This window comes from Mobula hypostoma, chromosome 8, assembly GCF_963921235.1.
Source record: "Mobula hypostoma chromosome 8, sMobHyp1.1, whole genome shotgun sequence".
NCBI classification, from domain to species: Eukaryota; Metazoa; Chordata; class Chondrichthyes; order Myliobatiformes; family Myliobatidae; genus Mobula; species Mobula hypostoma.
The window spans coordinates 14627278-14653610 of NC_086104.1; the positions used below are offsets into that span (position 1 = coordinate 14627278).

Below are 26333 nucleotides of genomic sequence, written 5' to 3' on the forward strand. Positions count from 1 at the left end.
GTAAAGAGGGGTGCAAGTTCTTCTGAAGTCGATGACCATCTCCTTTTCAGGCTTTTCTACCTTCTGCCAAATGGGAGAGGGGAAAAGAGAGAATGTTCAGGGTGGGAAGAGTCTTTGATTATGCTGGCTGCTTCACTGAAGCAGAGAGAAGTATCGACAGAATCCATGGAGGGAAGGCTGGCTTCTATTCTCTATCAAAACAGTATAGCAGCATTGATTTTAAATTTAGAAATTAAATAGACGCTTTAATTATTAAACAATGCAAAATAGCCCCGCTGTTCTCAACACTATCCATGTACTCAATGTTACTGTTAGCTTTTTTTTAAAAAAACACTCAGTTCTATGACTGCCAGCAAAAATACCCTTCTGTAATCATGTTTAAATCAAACTACTGAAAAGCCTGAACCTTCAGAATTTGTGTTTGCCTGAATGCTGTAAACAATTTCCCATTAACAAAGTGAAAGGAAGTTACCACAGCACTGTCAACTCACAATGTAATGTTTTCTGCACTTCATCCAAACAGGACCACCATGTACGCACAACACTGCTATTGGTGTCACTAACTAAAAATCAAACATCTTAACGCAGTCCCACACTTGTAAACTGGCAGCTCCAAAGGACAGGCTGGGGCAGTTAGCTTTGAAATTGGGGGAAGTGTTCACGTCAAAACCAGAGCAGGAGTGCATCAGGACTCCTTCCTGGGTAAACCACACGAAGAGTGCTCTGCAGACATTGCAGCAGCCAAGCAAAGCACTCACCCTGCCCGGCGTAACTCCTCGACCACACAGAAACCCCAACTGGTGCCGGGTCCTGGAGCAGCCTGACAGACAGGCTTCTCTCAAGCAAAGATTGTTTAAGCTTAGGAAAACGGGAAGAGAGGTTGCAGGGACTATCTTCTTGATTTTTATTTCGGGACTCAAAGATTCAAGATTGTTCATCGTCATTCTTCAATACACAAGGGTAAAGGGGAGCAAAATGATTGTTACTCCAGATCCAATGCACCATAAAAAAAACACAGTAAGCAGAAAGTACACAATTTAAAAAACACAATAAATACATTCTTTTCCACAGATGCTTCCCGATCTGAGTTCCCCCAGTATTTTGTGTGCGTTACTTTGGATTCCTAGCATCTGCAGAATCTCTTGTGTTTACAAAAAATACATGTCATTAGCTTACATACAGAGACTGATCTATGTTCGTAAAGTGACACTAGATACAGGATATCTGTACATAAAGCAATGTCCTCACGCTTACAATTTCCCCATCTACTGAGGCACCAACCAATGTCACCGATCCATGCACATCTTGCAAATCTTGGCAAATGGGCTGGAGATCTTCTGTTAGTCTCCATCCTTGTCAGCGTAGAAACAAGATGTGTGCTGCTTGTACTTCAATGCCTGATTCTTCAAACAAGAGAAAATCTGCAGATGCTGGAAATCCAAGGCAGCACAGGCAAGATGCTGGAGAAACAAGTTAGGTAGCTGATTCAGTCCGGATGAAGGGTCTTGGCCTGAAATGTCGACCATTCATTCCCTTCCACAGATGCTGCCTGACCTGCTGAGTTCCTCCAACATTTTGTGCGTGAGGCCTCATTCTTCACTGGGACAGAATTGCTGGAACTCTGCCCGACAGCAAATGAAGATGAATCTGCTACTGCTCATTCAGGGCGATTATCTAGAAATGTGAAACAAGCTGCAGACATCAGCTAGTTATCAAATTATGGGGAGGTGACATCCTGAATAATCTGGAATGGTTCTAGCACTGATGTGGCAGTAACTACAAGTGGATGACTGTGTCAGTCACTCACAAGATACTTGCATTTACTGCTCATTGACCTTCATAAACCAAAGTATAGAGCTCAGGAGATGGGATGCTATGTCTCAGTTGTATGAGACACTGGTGAGGCCTAACTTGAAGTATTGTGTGCAGTTTTAGTCACCTACCTACAGGAAAGATGTAAACAAGGTTGAAAGAGTACAGAGAAAGTTTACAATGATGTTCCTGGGTCTGGAGGACCTGAGTTATAAGGAAAGACTGAATAGATTATGACTATTCCTTAGAACATAGAAGATTGAGGGGAGATTTGATAAAGGTATACGAAATATCTAAGGGGAACTATTATAATCAGAGGGAGGTGAGAGCATGGAACAAGCTGCCAGTGGAAATGATGGTTGCAGGATCGATGCAGTATTTAAGAGAAATTTGAATATGATGGTTAAGGTTGTCATAGCCGAGGAGGTGTGGTAATGGGGACAAGCCCCCACTACCTATTAAATGCTCCCGATGGTGTACACCTCAAGTAGCCTCCGACAGTCAAGTCCATCTCCTGGGCTTCACGTCAGGCGGAGCTGCTGAACCTGGTGGATCCATTTCTACTGACAGGAGAAGGAGCAAAGGTAGGTTACTGACAGTACAGCAGCTACAAGTGATGGATAGCTGTTTCTACAATGGACTCACTCATCAGGAAGACTTCAGGAGTAAGCCCAGAGGAAAATTCCAGAGCTGGAGTCTCTAAGACAGCCCTACGTGGAGTTCAACGCTGACTGGAAATTCCTACAATACTGCTGGTGCCATTTCTTTGGATTCATCAGCTGGTGGAGCGGGGAAGTCTACTACATCAGCTTGCTCTCCGTATTGTACTGCCCTGGTTTGTGTATCTCGTAGACAGCTGGGTCACAATATCCACCAACGGAAAGCCTCGTGGATATGGAGGCCTATAGTCCGGGAGTGGGTCGATGGGACTAGACAGAATAAATGTTCAGCTCAAACTCTGGGGTTAAGATGCAAAACATAGTACCAGCTGTCATACACAGCACAAAGCACATACAAGATATAGACATATATATATAAAATGCCGCTCAGCCCACTGACTTCCTCAAGAAGGGAGCTTGTCGCAATCAGTTTCCAGTATCTATGGTCTCTTGTGTCTCCAGAAAGCAGGATCAAATCCGGCCCACAGGCTGAACTGTGTGCACAACTGAGTTAATTGTAATTATATCATTCATCCCCATTATTCCGCAAAACCACCTTCTACATGTCGATGACAACTCAGGGAAAGCAGCTCCTCAAGTCGCCTTGTGAGCATGGTCCTCATGTTCTGGTCTCCCCCCACTAACTACACCACTTCAGTACAAGTACCCCAAAATTCTCTGCCACACAATCCCACCTTTCCTCTCCTCCTCCACCACCCCCCACCCCACCCACCATACTACAATCTGGCCGGGTCCTGTGTATTATCAGCAGTCAAAGGCACACATCTCATCTGTTCACAGAGCACATCCCTCTGTATATTACATATATTTCCTCATTCCACTTAAAGCCGTTTCATTAAAGCTTAATAAACTGCACCGCTTGATAAAGTGCAGATTTTTTTTTTTAAATGGCTTTTAAATTTTGCATTCCCTCTCGTTCAGATGATCCTTCATCCAGAAATGGGATCACACGAGACAGACAGCTGACCTGTTCCCACGACTCTGCCTCCCAGTAAATCAAACTGAGGATCAACATTCGAATCCAGCCACTTGCAGACACTGCGATGGAGGCGATCAGAGGGGAAATGAAAATATTAGACCTGCTTCAAGCATTAAAGGGAGCAGGACAAGAGCAGGATTAAAAAGGGAAATTATCCTTCATCAGCAGCATTAATTGGTATAACTTGCTTTATTGAGCATTGTTAATGTGGAATGCTGCAAGTCTGATTCACGGGTTTATTGGCAGACAGCGGTGGGGGTGGGGGGGGAGCTGAGTGGCCTCAGTTGTTGCAAGACTAGGCTTCAAGCCACGGTGTCGCCGGTTTACAACTGCCCAGGAGAGCTGGGGGGCGTGGGAGTCAGTGCCCTTCACTGGGGTGCCAGAGGCAGTGTGGTGTGGCGTCCATGCTAGAGTCTGTGCTGTTTCCCCAGTATTCGCTCGGCTGAAGACAAGCCGTATTGTGTTTGACTGCAGACTGCTGCAACATTCACGGACTCAGGGACTTGGTCTATAGATTTCTGTGTGACTGCATTTTACTCCTATCTTTATGTGCTGTGTGCTGTGCATGACTGGTGCTACTGTGTTTTGTACCTTGGCGCCAGAGGTACGCAGTTTCATTTGGCTGTATTCAAGGATATTCACGTATGGGTGAATGACAATTAAACTTGAACTTGCTGCACACACAGTTCTAGCCTCAGTTTCTCCTTTCTGCGTTGACACATCAGATTTATTGAAAATCAAATGCCAAGGTCTACAATAGTATAATAACTCATTTGTGCATCTTGTCACCATTACATTCAGCTATTATAAGTAAACGTTCCCTACAAAAAAAAACAGAAACCACTTACTGCAGGACTTTTCTGTCCTACCCTTATACTGCATGACATTACTGCCACCCAATGGTAGGAAGAGGCATTTCAGTTTATCCTCCAAATGACCTTTTCTGCAACTGTCCAAAAATAGAGCGAAGAATAAATGGACACGTACATAGCATCTTTCAAAGCTCAAGACACCCAAAGGCAATGAAATTTCTTTATCTTCTGAGGTATGTTCTCCATTAGAATATAGGAAAGATAGCAGCTAATTTATGCACAGCAAGCTCCCACGAGCAGTAACCTGCTCAGCACCAGTCAACCAGATTATCTGTTTGTGATGGTCATAGAGTCACTCAGCAGGGAAACAGGCCCTTCGGCACAACCTGCCCATGCTAGCCACCACACTAGCCCCATTTGCTACGTTTGGCCTATATCCCTCTAAGCCATGTATGAGGCTGCACAGTGGCTTGGTGGCTCGTTCATTACTTCACAGCGCCAGTGATCAGGGTTCAATTTCTGCTGCTTTTCGTTCTCCTTGTGGGCTTCCTCTGGGTGCTCCAGTTTCCTCCCACATTCAAAAGACACACAGGTTAGGGTTAGTAAGTTAGGGGCATGCTATCTTGCCGACATTTCCAGGATACCCCCCCAGCACATCCACAGACTGTGTTAGTCATTGACGGAAGCAACACATTTCGCAGTATGCTTCGATGGGATAAATAAAGCCAATTTTTCTCCCTCCCTTGTACTTACTCAAATTACTTTTGAACGTTATTTTACCAACCTGGACCACCTTTCTCCGGGAATTCAATCCATACGTGCACCACCCTCTTGGTGAAGAAGTTGCCCCCTCAGCTGCCTTTTAAATTTTTCACCTCTCACCTCAAACTAATGCCCTCGAGTTTTTAGTTGGCCTTCACTTGGTTGAAGGTCCGCATCTCGGCAGAATGCAAAGGATTTTGTACACAACGTTATTGGGGAAACACTTCCACCACACAGACTACAGTGGTTACAGAAGGTATCCAACCATCGCTTCAAGGACTATTAAGTACCAGCAATTACTAATGGTCTAAGGCATGGGTTCCCAACCTGGAGTGCATGGACCACTTACTTAATGGTATTGGTACATAGACTTAAAAAAAAGGTTGGGAACCCCTGGTCTAAGGGAAATGGGCAAAGATTCAGCAAGTAAAATACGATGTGAGAAAACATGAAACAGTCCATTTAGCTGGAAGAAAACATTTTCTAAAAGTGCAATATCTCAAATGGTGAGAGATTACAGAAATGAGATGCAGAGGGATCTAGGTAAATTATGCGGTTATAGTAACCATTTAAAACAGTTAACGGAATAGGGAGGCTTTGCTTCAGTTACATGGATAGAGAGTATTGTTGAGACCACATCTAGTGTTAGAAAGAATGTTAAATGCATTGTTAAAACATATTGAATAACCAAGATAGTGAAGAGAATACTTGCTTCCAATAGTGGGAGAGTCTAGTACCAGAGGGAACAGCCTCAGAATAAAGGGACGTCCATTTAGAACAGAGATGAGGAGGAATTTCCTTAGCCAGAGGCAGTGAATCTGTGGAATTCACTGGAATTTCTTAGCCAGAGGCAGTGAATTTGTGGAATTCACTGGAATTTCTTAGCCAGAGGGCAGTGAATCTGTGGAATTCGTTACCTCAGACTGCAATGGATGCCAAATCATTGGGTATGTTTTTTAGGTTTTTGCAAATAAAATGGCGTGAGGCATTAAATGTTTAAGAAGAGCCATAACAACTCGTTTATTGTACTCCAAATACTGAACACAAAGCACAGTAACAGAACTTCACGTAATTACGTCATCGCATCAGACCAGCATCTTAACGTGAATCCCAATTCCATGCCGGTGGCTGTGAATTATGTACGTTTCCACATATTGCATTACCCTACACGGGACCCTCCAAAACTCACTAAAGCTGGCATTGTGATCCTGACCAGAGCTCGGATGAACCACCCGGTTTGGATCCGATGTTCCATGGGTGGAGGAACAGCAGGTGCCTCTGGCTCATCCTGAGGTGTGCAGACATGCCCATGGTCATGTTGTGACAGCGAAACCTCCAAATCTTGGTGAGCCAGTTTAAGCTGCTCTACCGAAATATATTCGGGCTCACCTCTCTTATCTATGACAAAAGTCTTCTCTCCTTTCCAAAACGCAGGACAGGCCATCATAAGGGGGGCCTAAGGGAATGTCGTCGTGTATCATGGCAGACAAAAACAAACAAGAACCCAAGAGTACTGTACACCATGATAGGAGGTAGGAATAGGTGCAAAGGAATTGAGTTTACTGAGGAGGGTGGATCACTGTTGAGAGGCTGACCAAGTGGTCATGGCATCAGGAATAACTTCATCCAGCGCTCGTAACGGCTGCCTGAATACTAACTCAGCAGCGGACAACTGCAGCTCCTCTTTTGGAGCTGTTCTGAGTTCCAACAGGACCCATGGGAGACGATCTTGCCAACTCTCTTCCATCAGGGAAGCCCTCAGAGCAGCCTTTAAGGAGCAATGAAACCGCTTGCACAGGCCATTGGACTTTGGGTGATACGCCGAGGTTCTGGGCCATCGCAGTCCAGAGGGCTGAAATGAATTGGGGACTGCAGTCAGGGAAATATCAGACGGGGTGCCAGACTGGGCAATCTGAGTGTTGATGAACCCCGGAGCCACGTCTCAGTTGCCGTTGATATTAGAGGGATGACCTCTGGCCACCTGGTGGTACCGTCCACATTCTGTGCTCAATACATTGACTTATGAATGCCAATGTGTCAAAAGCTTTCATTACAACCCCACCTGCCTGTGCCACCACTTTCAACCAATTATGTACCTGTATTCCCAGATCCATGTGTTCCATCGCACTCCTTGGACTAACACTCACCAAGTTCTATCCAGCAGGTGCTTTGTTGCAAAGGGGGTCTTGCTTTCTGAACCACAAGGACTCATTAAAGCAGAAATAATTAAATATTTCAAGAGGCTATGAAGCTCATTTAACCCACTCCAGTGAATGCTAAACTTCTGTGAGGAGCTCCCCCTACTGGTCATTACTTTCACTACTAAAATTACCACCCAAAACTTGATGCATCCAGCAAAAGTTCAAAGTAAACTTATGATCAAAGTATGGTTGAGTTGAGTTGTTCTCCGATCTTGGCAATTCATTTACAAAATTTTTGTCACCATATGAGGAGACATCAGTGTGCTGTTAATTTGTGGTGTATCCTCTGAATGCTTGGCCTTTAAATACATATTAATCAGCTCTGTGCCTACATGACTCTTCCCTAGTCTCTACCCATGAAGATCGAGAGGGGCACAAATTCGACTGGGCATCAATGTACGTCATGGCACAAGCAAACACACGGCATGCAAGAGAATTCCTGGAGCAGTGGTTTTCTGCGAACAATTCTGTAAGCAGATATGTAAATCGCAATCCTATTTATGAGCCAACGTGGGCAAAATCCCAGACTACAACGCAGATGAGTTCACCACGCAACCAGTGATGAGAGCTCCTCCCTACATCACAACCGAGTTTTCACAATGATGACCAATCTGCTGATTAATAAGTGTGTAAAGGCAAAGCATTCAGGGGACACACCATAAATCAACAGCGCACTGATGTTGTCTCCTCATATGGTAACGAAACGTTTGCAGATAAACTGCCAAGATCGGAGGATAACCCAACCCAACCATCAACCACCCAAGCTGCATACTTTCCATTATCAAAGTATGTATATGTCACCATGAACTACCCTGAGATTCATTTTCTTGCCGCCTTCACTGGAGAGCAACAAAATACAATAGAGTCAATTTAATACCATCATTCCCACAATCCTAATTGAGAAGTTGCAGAACCTGGGCCTTTGTGCCTCCCTCTGTAATTGGATCCTCAACTTCCTAACCGGAAGACCACAGTCTGTGCGGATTGGTGATAACATATCCTCCTCACTGACGATCAACACTGGCGCACCTCAGGGGTGTGTGCTTAGCCCACTGCTCTATTCTCTATATACACATGACTGTGGCTAGGCATAGCTCAAACACCATCCACAAATCTGCTGACGACACAACCATTGTTGGTAGAATCTCAGATGGTGACGAGAGGGCGTACAGGAGTGAGATATGCCAACTAGTGGAGTGGTGCCGCAGCAACAACCTGGCACTCAACGTCAGTAAGACGAAAGAACTGATCGTGGACTTCAGGAAGGGTAAGATGAAGGAACACACACCAATCCTCATAGAGGGATCAAAAGTCGAGAGAGCTTCAAGGGATCAGCTTCAAGTTCTTGGGTGTCAAGATCTCTGAGGATCGAACCTGGTCCCAACATATTGATGTAGTCATAAAGAGGCAAGACAGTGGCTATACTTTATTAGGAGTTTGAAGCAATTTAGCATGTCAACAAATACGCTCAAAAACTTCTATAGTTGCACCATGGAGAGCATTCTGACAGGCTGCATCACTGTCTGGTATGGAGGGGCTACTGCACAGCACCAAAAGAAGCTGCAGAAGGTTGTAAATCTAGTCAGCTCCATCTTGGGCACTAGCCTACAAAGTACCCAGGACATCTTCAGGGAGCGGTGTCTCAAAAAGGCAGCGTCCATTATTAAGGACCTCCAGCACCCAGGGCATGCCCTTTTCTCACTGTTACCATCAGGTAGGAGATCCAGAAGCCTGAAGGCACACACTCAGCGATTCAGGAACAGCTTCTTCCCCTCTGTCATCCGATTCCTAAATGGACTTTGAAGCTTTGGACACTGCCTCACTTTTTTTAATATACAGTATTTCTGTTTTTGCACATTTTTTAAATAATCTATTCAATATACGTAATTGATTTACTTGTTTATTTATGTTTTATTTTATTTATTATTTTTCTCTCTCTCTCTCTCTCTCTGCGCTAGATTGCATTGAACTACAGTACTGCGTCACATGCCAGTGATAATAAACCTGATTCTGATTCTGAAAATCTACACACAAAGGTAAAGAAACAACCAATATGCAAAAGATGACAAGCCATGCAAATTCAACAAAAAAACAACAGACAGACAACATCGAGAACGTCAATTGTAGAGCCCTTGAAAGTGAGTCGATAGGTTGTAAACTCAATTCAGTGTTGGGGTGAGTGAAATTCTTTACACAGGATGAATGCATTCAGGATATGATGCACTCAACAAAAGTACAAAACAGTTCTACCAATAATAATATAAATCTCCCTTTGCTTGCCTTAATAAAGAACATGTAAGTATGATTAAAATGCCATTTCGACTTTATTCCAAAACTATGCTAAAAACTAAACAGATTGACATCCCAACTGAATTTTGGGAAGACAGAAATCCAGGATTTCTGTCCTAATCACATATTCTGTTTCTTTGTTAATGTTCTCTGACACAGTGAGAAATGAACTGGAGTATTTATCTTCTCATAGATCAGACCATGAGATGTGATTTCCATGGAGCTTTTCAACGCTGATTTCCACCTCTGTAACACTGTTCAATGATCCTGCTCTCTACATCTGAAAACATCGTCATATTTCCTATTACAAGATAAAAGATGAGCTTCATTTGTCACATGTACATTGAAACATACAGCGAAATGTGTCGTTTGCGTCAAATCAAATCAGTGAGGATTGTGCTGGGCAGCCCCACAGCTGTCGCCACAGTTCTGGCGCCAAATAGCATGCCCACAACTCACTAACCCGACCTATCCGTCGTTGGAATGTGGGAGGAAACCAGAGTACCCAGACTCACGAGGAGAACGTACAAATTTCTTACAGAGAGTGGCAGGAATTGAACCCTGATCTTACACCTAACGGTGTAAAGTGGCCCGCTAACCACTACGCGGTAAATGAGAGTAAAGGAGAACGGAATGATTGCTACTCCAGATCTAATGCAGAATAAAGCAAACACATAAAGAGCACAATAGAGAAACATAAAAAAACACAATACATAGAAATAGAAAAGCAACCTACAAAACACAATGTACAAGTAACTTTTATATATGAATGTATGGACTGATTCTATGTACATAAACCGGCGCAAGTTGACGTGTATGTCGTAGTTGTGGGATGTGTTAATGGGTGGAGGTGTTGATCAGCCTGAGGGCTGAAGAGAAAGTAACTGTTTATGAGTTCTGACGACCTGTTGTAAGCCTTTCCTGTTGACCGCAGTGCAGTTTCCCTACCACAACCACGATGCAGCTTGTTAAGAGTGCTCTCAGCTGTGCATCTGCAGAAGGTTGTGAGCGGAGATGTGCACGGTCCAGTTCTTTTCAGCTTCCTCAGAAAGTAGAGGAGTTGGTGAGTTTTCCTGATTGTGCAGGAAGTGTTCTGGGAGCCCCCCCGCCCCCCCCATGAGAGGTTGCACGAGGTGAACAGCCCTCCTCTCCGAGGAATTTGTGATTGCAAATCTCCAGGGCCACCTTGATTCTTCCTCCAAAACGTCCAACCCTGCAATGCTAGAACAAGTGCTACAAAGCAATTCTGTACCCTGATAACAAAGCAACACTGACCCTGCAATGCTCTGCTCACAAATAAGTAATTCACTCCGGCGGTCCCCTGGAACATAAAATATGAAATTGTGACACCTGGTGAACCTCCTCTGCACCACCTCCAAAGACAGATATATCCCTCCTCAAGTAAGGGGACCAGACACAGTGCTTCAGGTGCGGCCTCACCAGTACCCTGTACAGTTGCAGCATAACCTCTTCCAGAATGTAAATGTATATTGTGAACATCACGGGCCCAGCACTGACCCCTGTGGCACACCGCTCATCATTGATTGCCAACCAGAGTAACACCCATGGATCCCAACTCTCTGCTTTCATCAGTTAATAACGCGTCAGGGGTGATTGATAAGTTCGTGGCCTGAGGTAGAAAGAGATGAGTTATTAACTTCAAACTTTCTGCATAATCACTCAAAGAGTTGAACTGCACATGCATGTAATGAGAGCTGCATAACTCATCTCCTTCTACCTTAGGCCACGAACTTATCAATCACCCCTGCTGTGGACACTTTCTGGAGGTCCAAAATCCGTATGCTCCACGACCGCTGGACTAAGTGTGTTGATGTAGGAGGGGACTATGTTGAAAAATAAATGTGCTAGGTTTTCTAAAATTGACTCCTTCTACCTTAGGCCACAAACTTATCAATCACCCCTTGTGCATACATTTACTGCTCTACTTTCAGCGATGTGTTTAGTCACATCCTCAAAGAATTCAATCAGGCTCGTAAGGCACAACCTGCTTTTGACAAAGCCATGCTGACTATTCCTAATCATATTATGCCTCTCCAAATGCTCATAAATCCTGCCTCGCAAGATCTTTTCCATCAACTTACCAACCACCGAAGTAAGACTCACTGGTCTATAATTTCCTGGGCTATCTCTACTCCTTTTCTTCAATAAAGGAACAACACCTGCAACCCTCCAATCCTCCGGAACCTCTCCCGTCCCCATCGATGATGCAAAGATCATCGCCAGAGGCTCAGCAACCTCCTCCCTCACCTCCCACAGTAGCCTGGGGTACATCTCATCCGGTCCCAGAGACTTATCCAACTTGATGCATTCCAAAAGCTGTAGCACATTCTCTTTCTTAATGTCTATATGCTCAAGCTTTTCAATCCGCTGCAAGTCATCCCTACAATCACCAAGAACCTTTTCCATAGTGAATACTAAAGCAAAGTACCTCTGCTATCTCCTCCGGTTCCATACACACTTTTCCACTGTCACACTTGATTGGTCTTATTCTCTCATATCTTATCCTCTTGCTCTTTACGTACTTGTAGAATACCTTGGGGCTTTCTTTAATCCTGCTCGCCAAGGCTTTCTCATGGCCCCTTCTGGCTCTCCTAATTTCATTCTTAAGCTCCTTCCTGCTAGCCTTATAATCTTCTAGATCTCTATCATTACCTAGTTTTTTGACCTCTCATAAACTCTTTTCTTCTTGACTAGATTTTCAACAGCCTTTCTATATCACGGTTCCTATACCCTACCATCCTTCCCGTCTCATTGGAACATACCTATGAAGAACACCACTCAAATATCCCCTGAACATTTGCCACATTTCTGCCATACATTTCCCTGAGAACATCTGTTCCCAATTTATGCTTCCAAGTTCCTGCCTGATAGCCTCATATTTCCCCTTACTCCTGTTAAACACTTTCCTAACTTGTCTGTTTCTATCCCTCTCCATTGCCACGGTAAAGGAGATAGAATTGTGATCACTATCTCCAAAATGCTCTCCCACTGAGAGACCTGGCACCTGACCAGGTTCATTTCCCAATACCAGATCAAGTACAGCCTCTCCTCTTGTAGGCTTATCTATGTATTACATAGAAACAGAAAACTTACAGCACAATACAGGCCCTTCAGCCCACAAAGTTGTGCCGAACATGTCCCTACCTTAGAAATTACTAGGCTTACCCATAGCCCTCTATTTTTCTAAGCTCCAGGTACCTATCCAAAAGTCTTTTAAAAGACCCTATCGTATCTGTCTCCACCACTATTGCCGGCAGCCCATTCCACACACTCACCACTCTCTGTGTTAAAAAACTTACCCCTAACATCTCTTCTGTACCTACTCCCCAACACCTTAAACCTGTGCCCTCTTGTGGCAACCATTTCAGCCCTAGGAAAAAGCCTCTGACTGTCCACATGATCAATGCCTCTCATCATCTTATACACCTTTATCAAGTCACCTCTCATCCTCCGTCGCAAACCTTGTGTCAGCAAACCTTCCTGAACACACCTAACAAACTCCACCCCATCTAAACTCCTTGCTCTAGGGGAATGCCAATCAGTATTTGGGAAATTAAAATCTCCCACCACGACAACCCTGTTATTATTACACCTTTCCAGAATCTGTCTCCCTATCTGTTCCTCGATGTCACTGTAACTATCGGGTGGTCTATATTAAAAAAAACAGTAGAGTTATTGTTTCTAATTTCCACCCACAGAGTGGAGAATCCCTCCATGACTTCCTCCTTTCCTGCAGCTGTGACACTATCTCTGATCAACAGTGCCATGCCCCCACCTCTTTCCCCTCCCTCCCTGTCCTTTCTAAAACATCTAAAGCCTGGCACTCTAAGTAACCGTTCCTGCCCCTGAGCCATCCAAGTCTCTGTAATGGACACAACATCATAGCTCCAAGTACTGATCTACGCTCCAAGCTCATCTGCTTTGTTCATAATACTCCTTGCGTTAAAATAGACACATCTCAAATCATCATTCTGAGCGCATACCTTCTCTATCACCTGCCTATCCTCCCTCTCGCACTGTCTCCAAGCTTTCTCAATCTGTGAGACAACCACCCCTTCCTCCGTCTCTTCAGTTCGGTTCCCACCCCCCACCAATTCTAGTTTAAGCTCTCCCAATAGCCTCAGCAAACCTTCCTGCCAGGATATCGGTCCCCCTCGGATTCAAGTGCAACCCGTCCTTTTTGTACAGGTCACGCCTGTACCAATGATCCAGAAATCTGAATCCCTGCCCTCTGCTCCAATCCCTCAGCCACGCATTTATCTTCCACCTCACTCTATTCCTATATTCACTGTCACATGGCACAGGCAGTAATCCCGAGATTACTGCCTTTGAGTTCCTGCTTCTCAACTTCCTTCCTAACTCCCTGCAGTCTGTTTTCGGGACCTACTCCCTTTTCCGACCCATGTCATTGGTACCAATATGTACCACGACCTCTGGTTGTTCTCCCTCCCACTTCAGGATATCGTGGACTCGATCAGAATATCCCGGACCCTGGCACCTGAGAGGCAAACTACCATCCGCGTTTCTTTCTTGCGTCCACAGATTTGCCTCTCTGACCCCCTAATTATAGAGTGCCCTATCACTACTGCCCTTTTCTTCCTTTCCCTACCCTTCTGAGCCACAGGGCCAAACTCTGTGCCAGAGCCACGGCCACTGTTGCTTCCCCCAGGCAGGCCGTCCCCCCCAACAGTACTCAAACAGGAGTACTTACTGTTAAGGGGGACAGCCACAGGGGTACTCACTCGTATCTGCCTCTTACCCTTCCCCCTCCTGACTGTTACCCACTTATCTGTCTCCCAAGGCCCCGGTGTGACTACCTGCCTATAGCTCCTCTCTATAACCTCCTCACTCTCCCTGACCAGACAAAGGTCATCGAGCTGCAGCTCCAGTTCCCTAATGCGGTCCCTAAGGAGCTGCAGCTCAGTACACCTGGTGCAGAGGTGGCCGTCTGGCAGTGTCCCGGACATGCCACATCTGACACCCAGTACAGAACACCAGCCTCACACACATACTTCCTGCTTCTATTCCTCACAGGTAATTTACCTCGCTTTGACCCGTTATCAGTGGCGTGACATTCGCTGTCTTCCAATCCATCAGGACCTGTGGAAGAGATTCACTGGGAAAGTCCCCAACATAAGAAGATCTCCCTTCCTGAGGAACTGAAAAAAGTTAGATCTCTGCCCTTTGGAGTTGGAAAAATGAGAGGTGACCTTACTGAAAAATATAACACCCGAAAGGGGCGCGAGAGGTAAATGTTGAGATATTTCCACTTTTTGGAAGAATCACAAATGAGAGGACATAGCTACAAGAGAGTGGTCATCTTAAACTGAAGTGCATTAGAACTTCTTGCAAAGGGTAGTGAATCCCTGGAATTCTCCACCTGAACAATTGTGGAGGCCAGGTCACTAGGGGTACTTAACAATGAGGTAGAAAAAACTTTTGAATGATTGGGAAATTCAGGTCTATGATGAATTGGCACAGACATACATCTCTGATACTCTGATGAAGACTCGCTCATGGACCTTTGGTTTCTTCCTCCTCCTCAACCTTGGTCTGATCAGCCACGATCATAATGGTCAGTCTACTTCTGCACCTACATTCTTATGAGTCATAAAACGCAGAAACAGGGCCTTTGGCACTTGCCCACACTGGAATTAAATTCCTGTTTACACATCTACACTGTGTGGTCTGGAATCTCCAGAGGAGAAGGCCCCAAATCCTAGGCTTTGCTTGTTTCAGTGGCCGGGGCGAGATCGAAGGCACTCGGTAAAGGGTGGCGCTCGGGAGGCTGTATCGGAGGGGCTGGTCGGACGCTCAAAGTTTTCGGACGGACGGACTCAGTGTCGGCTGTGGTCGGGTGCTTCCAATGCATCGGCAGTTGTCGGTGCCTGGAGGTTTATGGCAGGGAGTTTCTCCCTTTGCCACCTGCTATCGGGGACTCGGGAGTCAATTGACTCGGGACTTTTATTTACTGTGCCCATGGTCTGTTCTTTATCAAATTATGGTATTGCTTTGCACTGTTGTAACTATATCTTATAATTATGTGGTTCTGTCAGTGTCAGTCTTTGGTTTGTCCTGTTTTTCTGTGATATCACTCTGGAGGAACATTGTATCATTTCTTAATGCATGTATGCATTTCTAAATGACAATAAACGAGGACTGACTGTTCTCATAATCTACGTCTAAATCTAAACTGTAAACTCATTAGTTTCGCAGTGGGGAAGGGGGTGTGTGACCCAGGATCTACACAGTGCCAGAATCACTAACTATTGGCTTGAACATTTCTCCCTGGAGTGAAGGAGGCTGAGGTGTGACCTTACAAAGTTATATAAAGTTACGAGGAGTTTAGATGGTATAGATTACCACAGTATTTTTCCCATGGTAGAGTAGTCTAAAACTAGACAGCAAAGGTTTAAAGAGAGGGGAAAAATTTAAAAAGGACCTGAGGGGCAAATTGTCCACACAGAGATATTGGTACAGAGTGGGATGTACTGTATATTACTATATATAAAAGAAGATGTGATAAAGGTGAGTACAATTACAATATGCAAAAAAAATTACTTGTATAGTTTCATGAATAATTTCCCACTTGAGATCAATTAAGTACTTATTATTATGAAGCAAGGCTTTGGGAAATTAGCCAATCGAGTTAGATTAGATAGGCATCTTAGTCAGCATCAATGAGTTGGGCCTGTTTCTATCCTACCAACTATAAAGCTCTTTCGCATGTGAGATCAAACCCAGAGGAAGCCCACATCATTGCAGGAGAACTTGGAAGCTCAACACATCACAAAACACTGAAGATCAGGGTTGAATTGGTGTGACTGGAGCAGCTGGGCAGCAGCACTTCCGCCCGCACCACAGAGTGATGGTAATGTCACAGAATGTCAAGAAAATGATTATTGCAGGAGTCCTCAACTAAAAGACCATAAGATATAGGAACAGAATTAGGCCATTTGGCCCATCAGGTCTGCTCCATCATTTCATCATGGCTGATCCAATTTTGCTCCCAGCCCCAATATCCTGCTTTCTCCCGGTATCCCTTCAATCCCCAATCGAGAATCTCTTAACCTCTACCTTACATATACAGAGGACGCATCCACAGCTGCCTGTGGCAATGAATTCCACAGGTTCACCAATCTCTGGCTAAAGAAATTCCTCCTCATCTCTATTCCGAAAGGATGCCCCTCTATTCTGAGGCTGTGCCCTCTGGTCTTGGACTCTCCTGCCATAGGAAACATCCTCTTCACATCCACTCTAACAAGATCTTTCACCATTCGATAAATTTCATTGAGGTCACCCCTCATTCTTCTGAATTCTAGTCAATACAGGCCCAGAACTATCAGACACTATTCATATGACAAGTCATTCAATCCTGGAATCATTTTCGCTAACCTCCCCTGAACCCACTCCAGTTTCAGTACACCACTTCTAAGAAAAGGGGCCCAAACCTGCTCACAACACTCCAAGCGAGGCCCCACCAGTGCTTTATAAACATTATATCCTTGCTTTTATATTCTAGTCCTCTTGAAATGAATGCTAACATTGCACTTGCCTTCCTCACCACAGACTCAACCTGCAAATTAACCTTTAGAGAATCCTGCATAAGAACTCTCAGGTCCCTTTGAGCCTCAGGTTTTTTTGTATTTTCTCTCCATTTGGAAATGAGTCAACCTTTTCATTTCTTCGACCTAAATGCATGACCATACACTTTCCAACACAGTATTCCATTTGCTATTTCTTTGCCCATCCTCCTAATCTAAGTCCTTCTGTTGCCTCTCTATTTCCTCAAAACTACCTGTCCCTGCACCTATCTTCATATCGTCTGTAAACTTTGTAACAAAGGCATCAATTCCATCATCCATATCGTTGACATGTAACGTAAAAAGAATTGGGCCCAACACAGACCACTGTGGAATATCACTAGCCACCCGCAGCCAGTCAGAAAAGGCTGTCTTTATTCCCACTCCTTATCCATGCTGGAATCTTTCCTGTAATACCATGAGCTTGTAGCTTGTTAAGCAGTCTCATGTGTTGTACTTTGTCAAAAGCCTTCTAAACATGCAAGTACACAACATCAACCAATTCTCCTTTGTCTATCCTGCTTGTTATTTCTTCAAAGAATTCCAACAGATTTATCAGGCAAGATTTTCCCTTGAATAAACCAATGCTAACTACAGCCTATTTTATCATGTGCCTCCAAGTACCCTAAGACCTCAACCTTAATAATCAACTTTAACATCTTCCCAACCACTGAGATTGGACTAATTGACCTATAGTTTCCTTTCTTCTGCTTCTCTCCCTTCTTGAAGAGTGGAGTGACATTTGCAATTTTTCAGTCTTCCAAAACCATTCCTAAATTGAGTTTTTCTTGAAAGTTCATTACTAATGCCTCAATAGTTTCTTCAGCCACCTCTTTCAGAACTCTGGGGTGTACACCATCTGATCCAGGTGAATTATCTACCTTTAGACCTTTCAGTTTCCCCAAGAACCTTTTCTAGTCATGGTAACTTCACACACTTCATGCCCCCGACACCTGAAACTCCCACCATATTGCTAGTGTTGTCCACAGTGAAGAATGATGCAAAATACTTAACCAGTTCATGTGCTATTTCACTGTCCCCCATTACTACCTCTTCAGCACTGTTTTCCTGCTGTCCGATATCCACTCTCACCTCTCTTTCACACTTTATGTATCTGAAGAAACTTTTGTTATCCTCTTTAATATTATTGGCGAGCTTACTTTCATATTCTATCTTTATCTTCTTAACAACTTTTTTTTAAAAAGTTGCCTTCTGTTGGTTTTTAAAAGCCTCCCAATCCTCTAACTTCCCACTTATCTTTGTTCTATTATATGCATTCTCTTCGGCTTTTATGTTGGCTTTGACTTCCCTTGTTTGTCATGGCGGTGTCATTTGTCCTTTAGAATACTTACTCGTCTTTGAGATGCATATATCCTGTGCTTTCTGAATGGTTTCCAGAAATTCCAGTCATTGCTGCTCTGCCATCATCCCTGCCAGTGTTCTTTTCCAATCAATTCTGGCCAACTCCTCTCTCATGCCTCTGTAATTCCCTTTACTCCACTGTAATACTGATACACCTGACTTTAGCTTCCCCTTCTCAAATTTCAGGGTGAATTCGATCATATTGTGATCACTGCCCTGAAGGGTTCTTTTACCTTGAGCTCTCTAATCAAATTTGGTTCATTGCACAACACCCAACGCTGATCCTCTAATGGGCTCAAACATGAGCTACTCTAAAAAGTCATCTCATAGGCATTCTAGAAGCACCCCTCCTGTAATCCAGTACCAACCCGATTTTCCCAATCTACCTGCATATTTAAGTCCCTCATGACTATTGTAACATTGTCCTTTAGGCAGCATTTTCCACCTCCCATTGTAATTTGTTGGCTGCAACTATTACTTCCCAATGGGCAAAGGGCTTCTCTCAGTCACATTGTGAATTCAACCCATCAAGATTCAAACTGACAATGATCTTCATCACCTTGTATATCCAAAAATTGTGTAAAGAGCAACATCACCCACCATATAAAACGATCAAAACCGCTGAGAGATCGAGTATGGGAGTTGACCAAGTATGATGCACTTTCAAATAACCAAATTTCTAGTCCTTTATTACAAAACCAACAAAGACGAATGATCTTATTGTGATTTTAAAAAACCAACCAAACTAAATTAGCGCTATAGCAGAATAAGAGAAATTAGTGTAATTAACTGTAACTAAGCAAAGACCGACGACGAGCAGTCAAAAAAAGTTATCACCTCAGGCTCATTCCCTGATAACTAAATTGAACCAACTAATTAAGACAAAGCGTGAATATGTAACTATACTCGTTTGCTTCTGCCATGCCCCCACCCACATGACAAATTACCGTAAAAAATTAAAGGCATCCGTTAGTCTTGCGAGACCATGGATCTGCGCCTGGAAAGTCTTCACTCTCCAGGGCACAGGCCTGGGCAAGGTTGTATGGAAGACCAGCAGTTGCCCATGCTGCAAGTCTCCCCTCTCCATGGCACCAACGTTGTCCAAGGAAAGGGCATAAGGACCCATACAGCTTGGCACCGGTGTCATCACAGAGCAATGTGTGATTAGGTGCCTTGCTCAAGGACACAACATGTTTCCTCAGCTGGGGCTCGAACTCACGACCTTCAGGTAGCTAGTCCAATGCCTTAACCACTTGGCCACATGCCCACACTAAAAAAACTAAATTACCGTAACCCATAATAAAAACACATAACAAAAATTACAATACAGACAGAAATAAATACATGGATCTTACAATAGCCTTGACTGACCTTAGAGAAGTTTTGGACTCCATCAATAGAGAGAGATTGTGGAGGTTCCTTCTGAATCTTTGCTGCCTCCCAAAATTCCATCATCATCTTATTTGTGTAATCCTCACCAAGGAGGTGAACCACAGATGCAATCCTTGTGCAAAATGGAACTAAATTAAGTAGTGCCATCACTTTAGCTATCCTCCTGTAATACTTCACCTCAGCTCCAACAATCTCACCTCTGAACTGAATCTATAAGATAAGCATAAACACATGAACTGACAGGGAATGGAAGGATATTGATTTGTGCAGGCAGCAGGGATTACTTTAAAGTGGAATTGTGGTCAGCACAGATCATGGAGCAAATGGCCTGCTCTTGCACTATAATATTCTGCTCAATGTAGAAACCTGTTCAATCTTAGTACCTCCAGACTAAAGATTATACAGCAACCATACAAATGAAGGGTGCAATTGTTTGATCTAAAACAACAGAGACTACAATGGGATGAGGGAGGATTTGGCTAGTGTAGACTGGGAACACAAGCTATATGGTGGGATGGTTGAGAAACAATGGAAGACTTTGAAAAAGATTTTTCACGGTGCTCAACAAAAGTATATTCCATTTAAAAGCAAGGACAGTAACGGTGGGGAGAGCCAGCCGTGGATAACTAAGGAAATAATAGAAGGCATCAAACTAAAAGCTCATGCATACAAAGCCACCAAGAGTAGTGGGAAACTGGAAGATTGGGAAAACTTTAAAAAGTAACAAAGAACCACTAAGCAAGCAATAAAGAAAGGGAAGATAGATTATGAAAGTAAATTAACACAAAATATAAAAATAGGTAGTAGAAGTTTTTAGAAACTATATAAAGCGGAAAAAGGTGGCTAAAGTGAACGTAGGTGCTTGAGGGACGACGAGGGGAAATTGATATTGGGTAATGAGGAAATGGCAGAGACTTTCAATGACTATTTTATGTCGGGCTTCACAGTGGAAGACACGTCTAACATGCCAAAGAGAGATGTTATGGATGCGAAGGGAGGTGAGGACTTCGATACAATTGCTATCACTGAACAGGTAGTGCTGAGCAAACTTGTGGGCCTGAAGATAGTTACGTCCTCTGGTCCTGATGGAATGCTTCCCAGGGTAATGAAAGACATGGCAGAAGTCATAGTAGGGGCTTTGGTAATAACTTACCAAATTTCTCTGCAGACTGGAAGATGCCACTATTCAAAAAAGGATGTAGGCAAAGGCAGGTAACTATAGGCCAGTTCAACATCTGTAGTTGGGAAAATGTTTGAAGCTATCATTAAAGAAGAAATAGCGAGGTATCTGGAAAGAAAAAGGTCCATCATGCAGGCACAGCATGGATTCAGCAAAGGCAGGTCCTGTTTGACAAACTCTTTGAGGATATAATAAGTGCTATGGATAGAGAGGAACAGATTGACGTTATTTACTTGGATTTCCAGAAGGCATTCGATAAGGTGCCACATAAAAGACTTATCCATAAGATAAGGATGCATAGAGTTGGGGCTGGTGTATTAGCATGGATAGAGGATTGGTTAACCAATAGAAAGCAGAGAGTTGGGATATATGGGTTACTCTGGTTGGTAATCAGTGGTGAGCGGTGTGCCACAGAGATTGATCCTGGGCCTGCAATTGTTCACGATACACATTAATAATCTGGAAGAGGGGACCGAGTGTATTGTATTTAAGTTTGCTGATGGTACTAACTTAAATGGAAAACCAAATTGTGCAGAAGGTACAGAGGGACTGCAAAGAGATATAGATAGGTTAAGTGAGTGGGCAAGGGTCTGGCAGATGGAGTACAACATTGGTAAATGTGAGGTAATGCACTTTGGAATGAAAAATGAAAGAGCAGATTATTATTTAAATGATAAAAAATTGCAGCATACTGCAGTGCAGAGGGACTTAGGAGTGCTTGTGCATGAATCTCAAAATGTTGGTTTGCAGGTGCAGCAGGCTCTCAAGAAGGCAAATGGAATGTGGGCCTTCATTGCTAGAGGGATTGAATTCAAGAGCAGGGAGGTTATGCTGCAATTGTACAGGGTACTGGTGAGGCCATGCCTGGAGTACTCCGTGCAGTTTTGGCCTCATTACTTGAGATAGGATATACTGACTTTGGAGGCATGCTGGAGTGTTTCACCAGGTTGATTCCAGAGATGAGTGGGTTAGACTATGAGGAGAGATTGGGTCTCCTGGGACTGTACTTGCTGGAATTCAGAAGTGTGAGAGGGGATCTTATAGAAACATATACAATTATGAAAGGGATAGAATAAGATAGAGGCAGGAAAGTTGTTTCCACTGATAGGGGAGACTAGAACTAGGGAACAAAGCCGCAAGATTCGGGGGAGTAGATTCGGCGGAAATGAGGAACTGCTTCTCCCAGAGAGTGGTGGATCTGTGGAATTCTCTGGCCAATGAAGCAGTGGTGGCTACCTCAGTTAATATATTTAAGACCAGGTTGGATAGATTTTTGCATAGTGTAGAAGTTAAGGGTTATAGGAAAAAGGCAGGTAGGTGGAGATGAGTCCATGGCCAGATCAGCCATGATCTTATTGAATGGCGGAGCAGGCTCAACGGGCCAGATGGCCAACTCCTGCTCCTATTTCTTATGTTCTTATAACCCAAGTTACTGAATGACAGTAGGCAGATGACATTTATATTTGGGTGTATTCAGAGTCTAGTCTCCAAACCATTATCAATTCTTTCAAAAGAGCATGCAAAAAGAACTATCACCATGATAAACCACTGGAAGGTCAAGCTCCCCAGACAACTTGCCCTACCCCAAAACTCTGAGAAGGAGAAATAGGGAATGAAATCTGTCAACCAGACTGCATCAGGAGGCCTGTCATTTTCTCCTGTTTTTAATCCCCCTCTCCCTTGCTTCTCCTCTCTCCCCATTCTCAGTGCAACACTTCAACTTCTGTATATCCTGAGATAACTATGTGTGGGCAGGATTCAACACAAGATGGACCTTGGCTGGAACTCTGGTTGATCGGGTTTTGCCTTATTTTTTTCCCCCATTTCTTCCTCTTTGCCTCCATGTGATCTTCTCAACTGCTTGCTACCTTCCTGGATGCTCCTCTGGTCTCAGACCTACAAGTTAGTGAGAACATGAAGCATTTTCCAAAACGGTGCCCGGTGCTCCAGATGCAGCCTCCTCTACATTGTTGAGACCCATCGTAAATTGGGGGACTGCTTCGTCGAGCACCTCTGCACCATCCACCATAAGTGACATTTCCCAGAGGTCAAACATTATAATTCCCATTCTGGCATGTCGATCCATGGCCTGAACAACATCTTATATTCCATCTGGATACCCTCCAACCTGATGGCATGAATATAGATTTATCCTTCCGGTGAACAAATTACACCCCCCCCCCACCTTCCTGTATTCCCCACTTTGACCTTTCACTTCTTCTCATTTGTCTGTCACTTCCCCCTGGGTCTCCTCCTCCTTCGCTTTCTCCTATGGTCCACTGTCCTCTCCTATCAGATTCTTTCTTCCCCAGCGCTTGACCTTTCCCACCCACCTGGCTTCACCTATTAGATTAGATTAGATTCAACTTCATTGTTATTGTGCCGAGTACAGATACAAAGCCAATGAAATGCATTTAGCACCTGACCAGAAATGCAAAGAATAGTGTTATTTACAAAATAACTGCGAATAAAAAAAGTGCTACAGTACACAAATATAAAAGTACTGAGACAGTACAATATGGGTGCAATACTGCTTAGCGCTGTGATGTGAGGTTCAGCAGGGTCACAGCCTCAGGGAAGAAGCTCTTCCTGTGCCTGCTGGTGTGGGAACAGAGGCTCCTGTAGCACCTACCGGATGGGAGGAGGGTAAAAAGTCCATGGTTAGGGTGAGATGCATCCCTGATAATACTTCCAGCTTTAATAATGCTATCACCTTCCAGCAGCCTCTTTTCCCTCCCCCCACATTTTTATTCAGGTGTCTTCCTCCTTCCTGAAGGAGGATCTCGGCCTGAAATGTCGACTGTTTATTCTTTTCCGTAGATGCTGCCTGACCTCCGGAAATCCTCCAACATTTTCTGAGAGTTGCTTTGGGTTTTCAGCAGAATTTCACTAGAAACATAGTTTCATGTGTTTGTGTTTTCCAAGATTATTTTAAGGATGTTCTTGGACGACCTTTACAGTTTTCTTGTAATTTCTCTTCAACATGGGCAAAATGCAGACAAACAGGTCCAACTCAGATAGACATCTTGGTCTGCATGAATATGTTGGGCCAAAGGGTCTCTTTTGGTGCTGCTTGACTCTTGCTGGTTTTGTTGGAAATTAGACTTGGATCTCAGTATCAAGAAACAATTCTGATCTTTTATTCCTTCTGCCAAGTAACCATATTTTCCCACCTTACCCACTCACTACAGTTGTCTATAATCCTTCACTGGTTTTTTTTAAATTTATTTAGATTTGATTATGAGAACACTCAGTCCTCGTTTATTGTCATTTAGAAATGCATACATGCATTAAGAAACGATACAATGTTCCTCCAGAGTGATATCACAGAAAAACAGGACAAACCAAAGACTAACACTGACAGAAGCACATAATTATAACATATAGTTACAGCAGTGCAAAACAATACCATAATTTGATAAAGAACAGACCGCGGGCACGGTAAAAACAAAATCTCAAAGTCCCGAGTCAATCGACTCCCGAGTCCTCGATAGCAGACAGCAAAGGGAGAAACTCCCTGCCATAACCCTCCAGGCACCGACAACTGCCGATGCATTGGAAGCAGCCGAACACAACTAACACTGAGTCCGTCCACCCGAAAACTTCGAGCCTCCGACCAGCCCCTCCGATACAGCCTCCCGAGCGCCATCCTCTGCCAAGTGCCTTCGACCCTCGCCCGGCCGCCGAAACAAGCAAAGCCAAGGATTCGGGGCCTTCTCCTCCAGAGATTCCAGACCACACAGTAACAGCGGCAGCGAAGCGGGCATTTCAGAAGTTTCTCCAGATGTTCCTCTGTGCTCTCATGTCTGTCTCCACCAAATCAGAATTGTGCACAGTCCCCTACTTGACAAATAACAGACACCACCACCGAGCGTGATGGCGTCGCTTCGCATGTGACGAAGTGTTGTTTGTTGATTGACTGACATTCAGCGTGGAATAGGCCACTCCAGCCCTTCGAGCTACACCGCCCAGCAATGGCCTCGTTGAACTGTGAGAGGAAACCTGAGCACCCTGAGGAAACCCAGGCAGCCACTGGGAGAACGAGAACATGCACACTTACAGGCAGCAGCAGAATTTGAACCCGGGCCACTAATGCTGTAAAGTGTTGGGTTAACCACGATGCTACCATGCCACCCCATCCTCACAGCTCGCTTTCAGAGTTAGTTTTATATCATTTGCATCACTGTTTATCATCCATCACTGTAATTTAAATAGCCGAAGACCCAAGCATATAAAATATTTACCTGCCAAGTGACTACTTCTAAAATTCAAACAGCACCTGCAATAACACATAATTCTGCAATTCAAATCTACGTTGGAATGTACTTCGATAAAGTTTTCCCAAATTAACACTCCAGCATTCTTCAGTCAACATTACTATAACAGATTTTTGTTCTCTCTCTCAGGAGCTTGCGTGGAGTTTTGGCTGCCACATTGTCCGCAATACAACAAAGTCTACACAACGAGCTGAGTTGATTGCAAAGTGATTTTGGAAATCCTGAGATCACTGGCGATTGTACTTGTTGCTCAGTGATCTCAGGATTTCTCTCTACTTTTGTATAATATGCACAAATTCATTTCTAAAAATACACAGAAACTTCCTAAAGTCGGAGATTCAAGATGTATAGCTAAACCAAAGTGCTTTGCATAACTATTATAACGTGTCAAAACTGTCAGGACCATCGTCGGGTAGAAGTTTCATTAAAAAATACTTCGCGTAACAAATATGCGAAGAAGCGCTATTGTAGTTGTCATGTACAATAAAATTAATCAAAGCAAACATACAATATTACTACAGATAGCGTGACAGGTACATGGTAAGCCACATTCATGTGCAAGTCAGACATCACCGGTACCTGGAAAAACAGTGTTCGCAGATGGACCCTCTGGCTTTCTTGGAGGGAATGCAAGCATAGGGGGGGGCGGAGTAGAGCAGTTGCCCAGGGGCGAGAGCCACGGTAGCCCTCAGCCCTTCTCCCCGGTGTCCGCAGCTGCTCCTCTGCAAGTAGCGCGCCATCCGGCCTCGCTGCAGCTGATTCGGAATCTGGAACGTCAGCCCGCTCTTCGCCCCGCCCCGCCCCCCGCCGTGTGCGTCTTTACGTCACGTTCCAGGCGACGCCATCACGTTGAGGATTGTCAGGAAGAGGAGTCAGTAGAACATGTACTTCTGAGTTGCAGGAAGTGTGGGATACAGAGAGAGATGATGAGAACTAATCTAAGGGAATGGGGGGGTGCAGGAATTCACATTAAAAGGGTTGCT

General features: G+C 44.2%; 1 protein-coding gene across 1 annotated transcript in view; it reads right to left on the reverse strand.

The window, feature by feature from the left end:
- The window catches only part of smyd3 (SET and MYND domain containing 3), a 1006799-nt gene extending 980691 nt beyond the window's left edge, over positions 1 to 26108 (reverse strand). The window contains exon 1 of the mRNA XM_063055475.1: positions 25930 to 26108. Within this exon, the coding sequence (XP_062911545.1) occupies positions 25930 to 26090 (161 nt within the window). The 5' untranslated portion in view covers positions 26091 to 26108. The remainder of the gene's footprint in view (positions 1 to 25929) is intronic.
- Between the last annotated feature and the right edge of the window lie 225 nt (positions 26109 to 26333).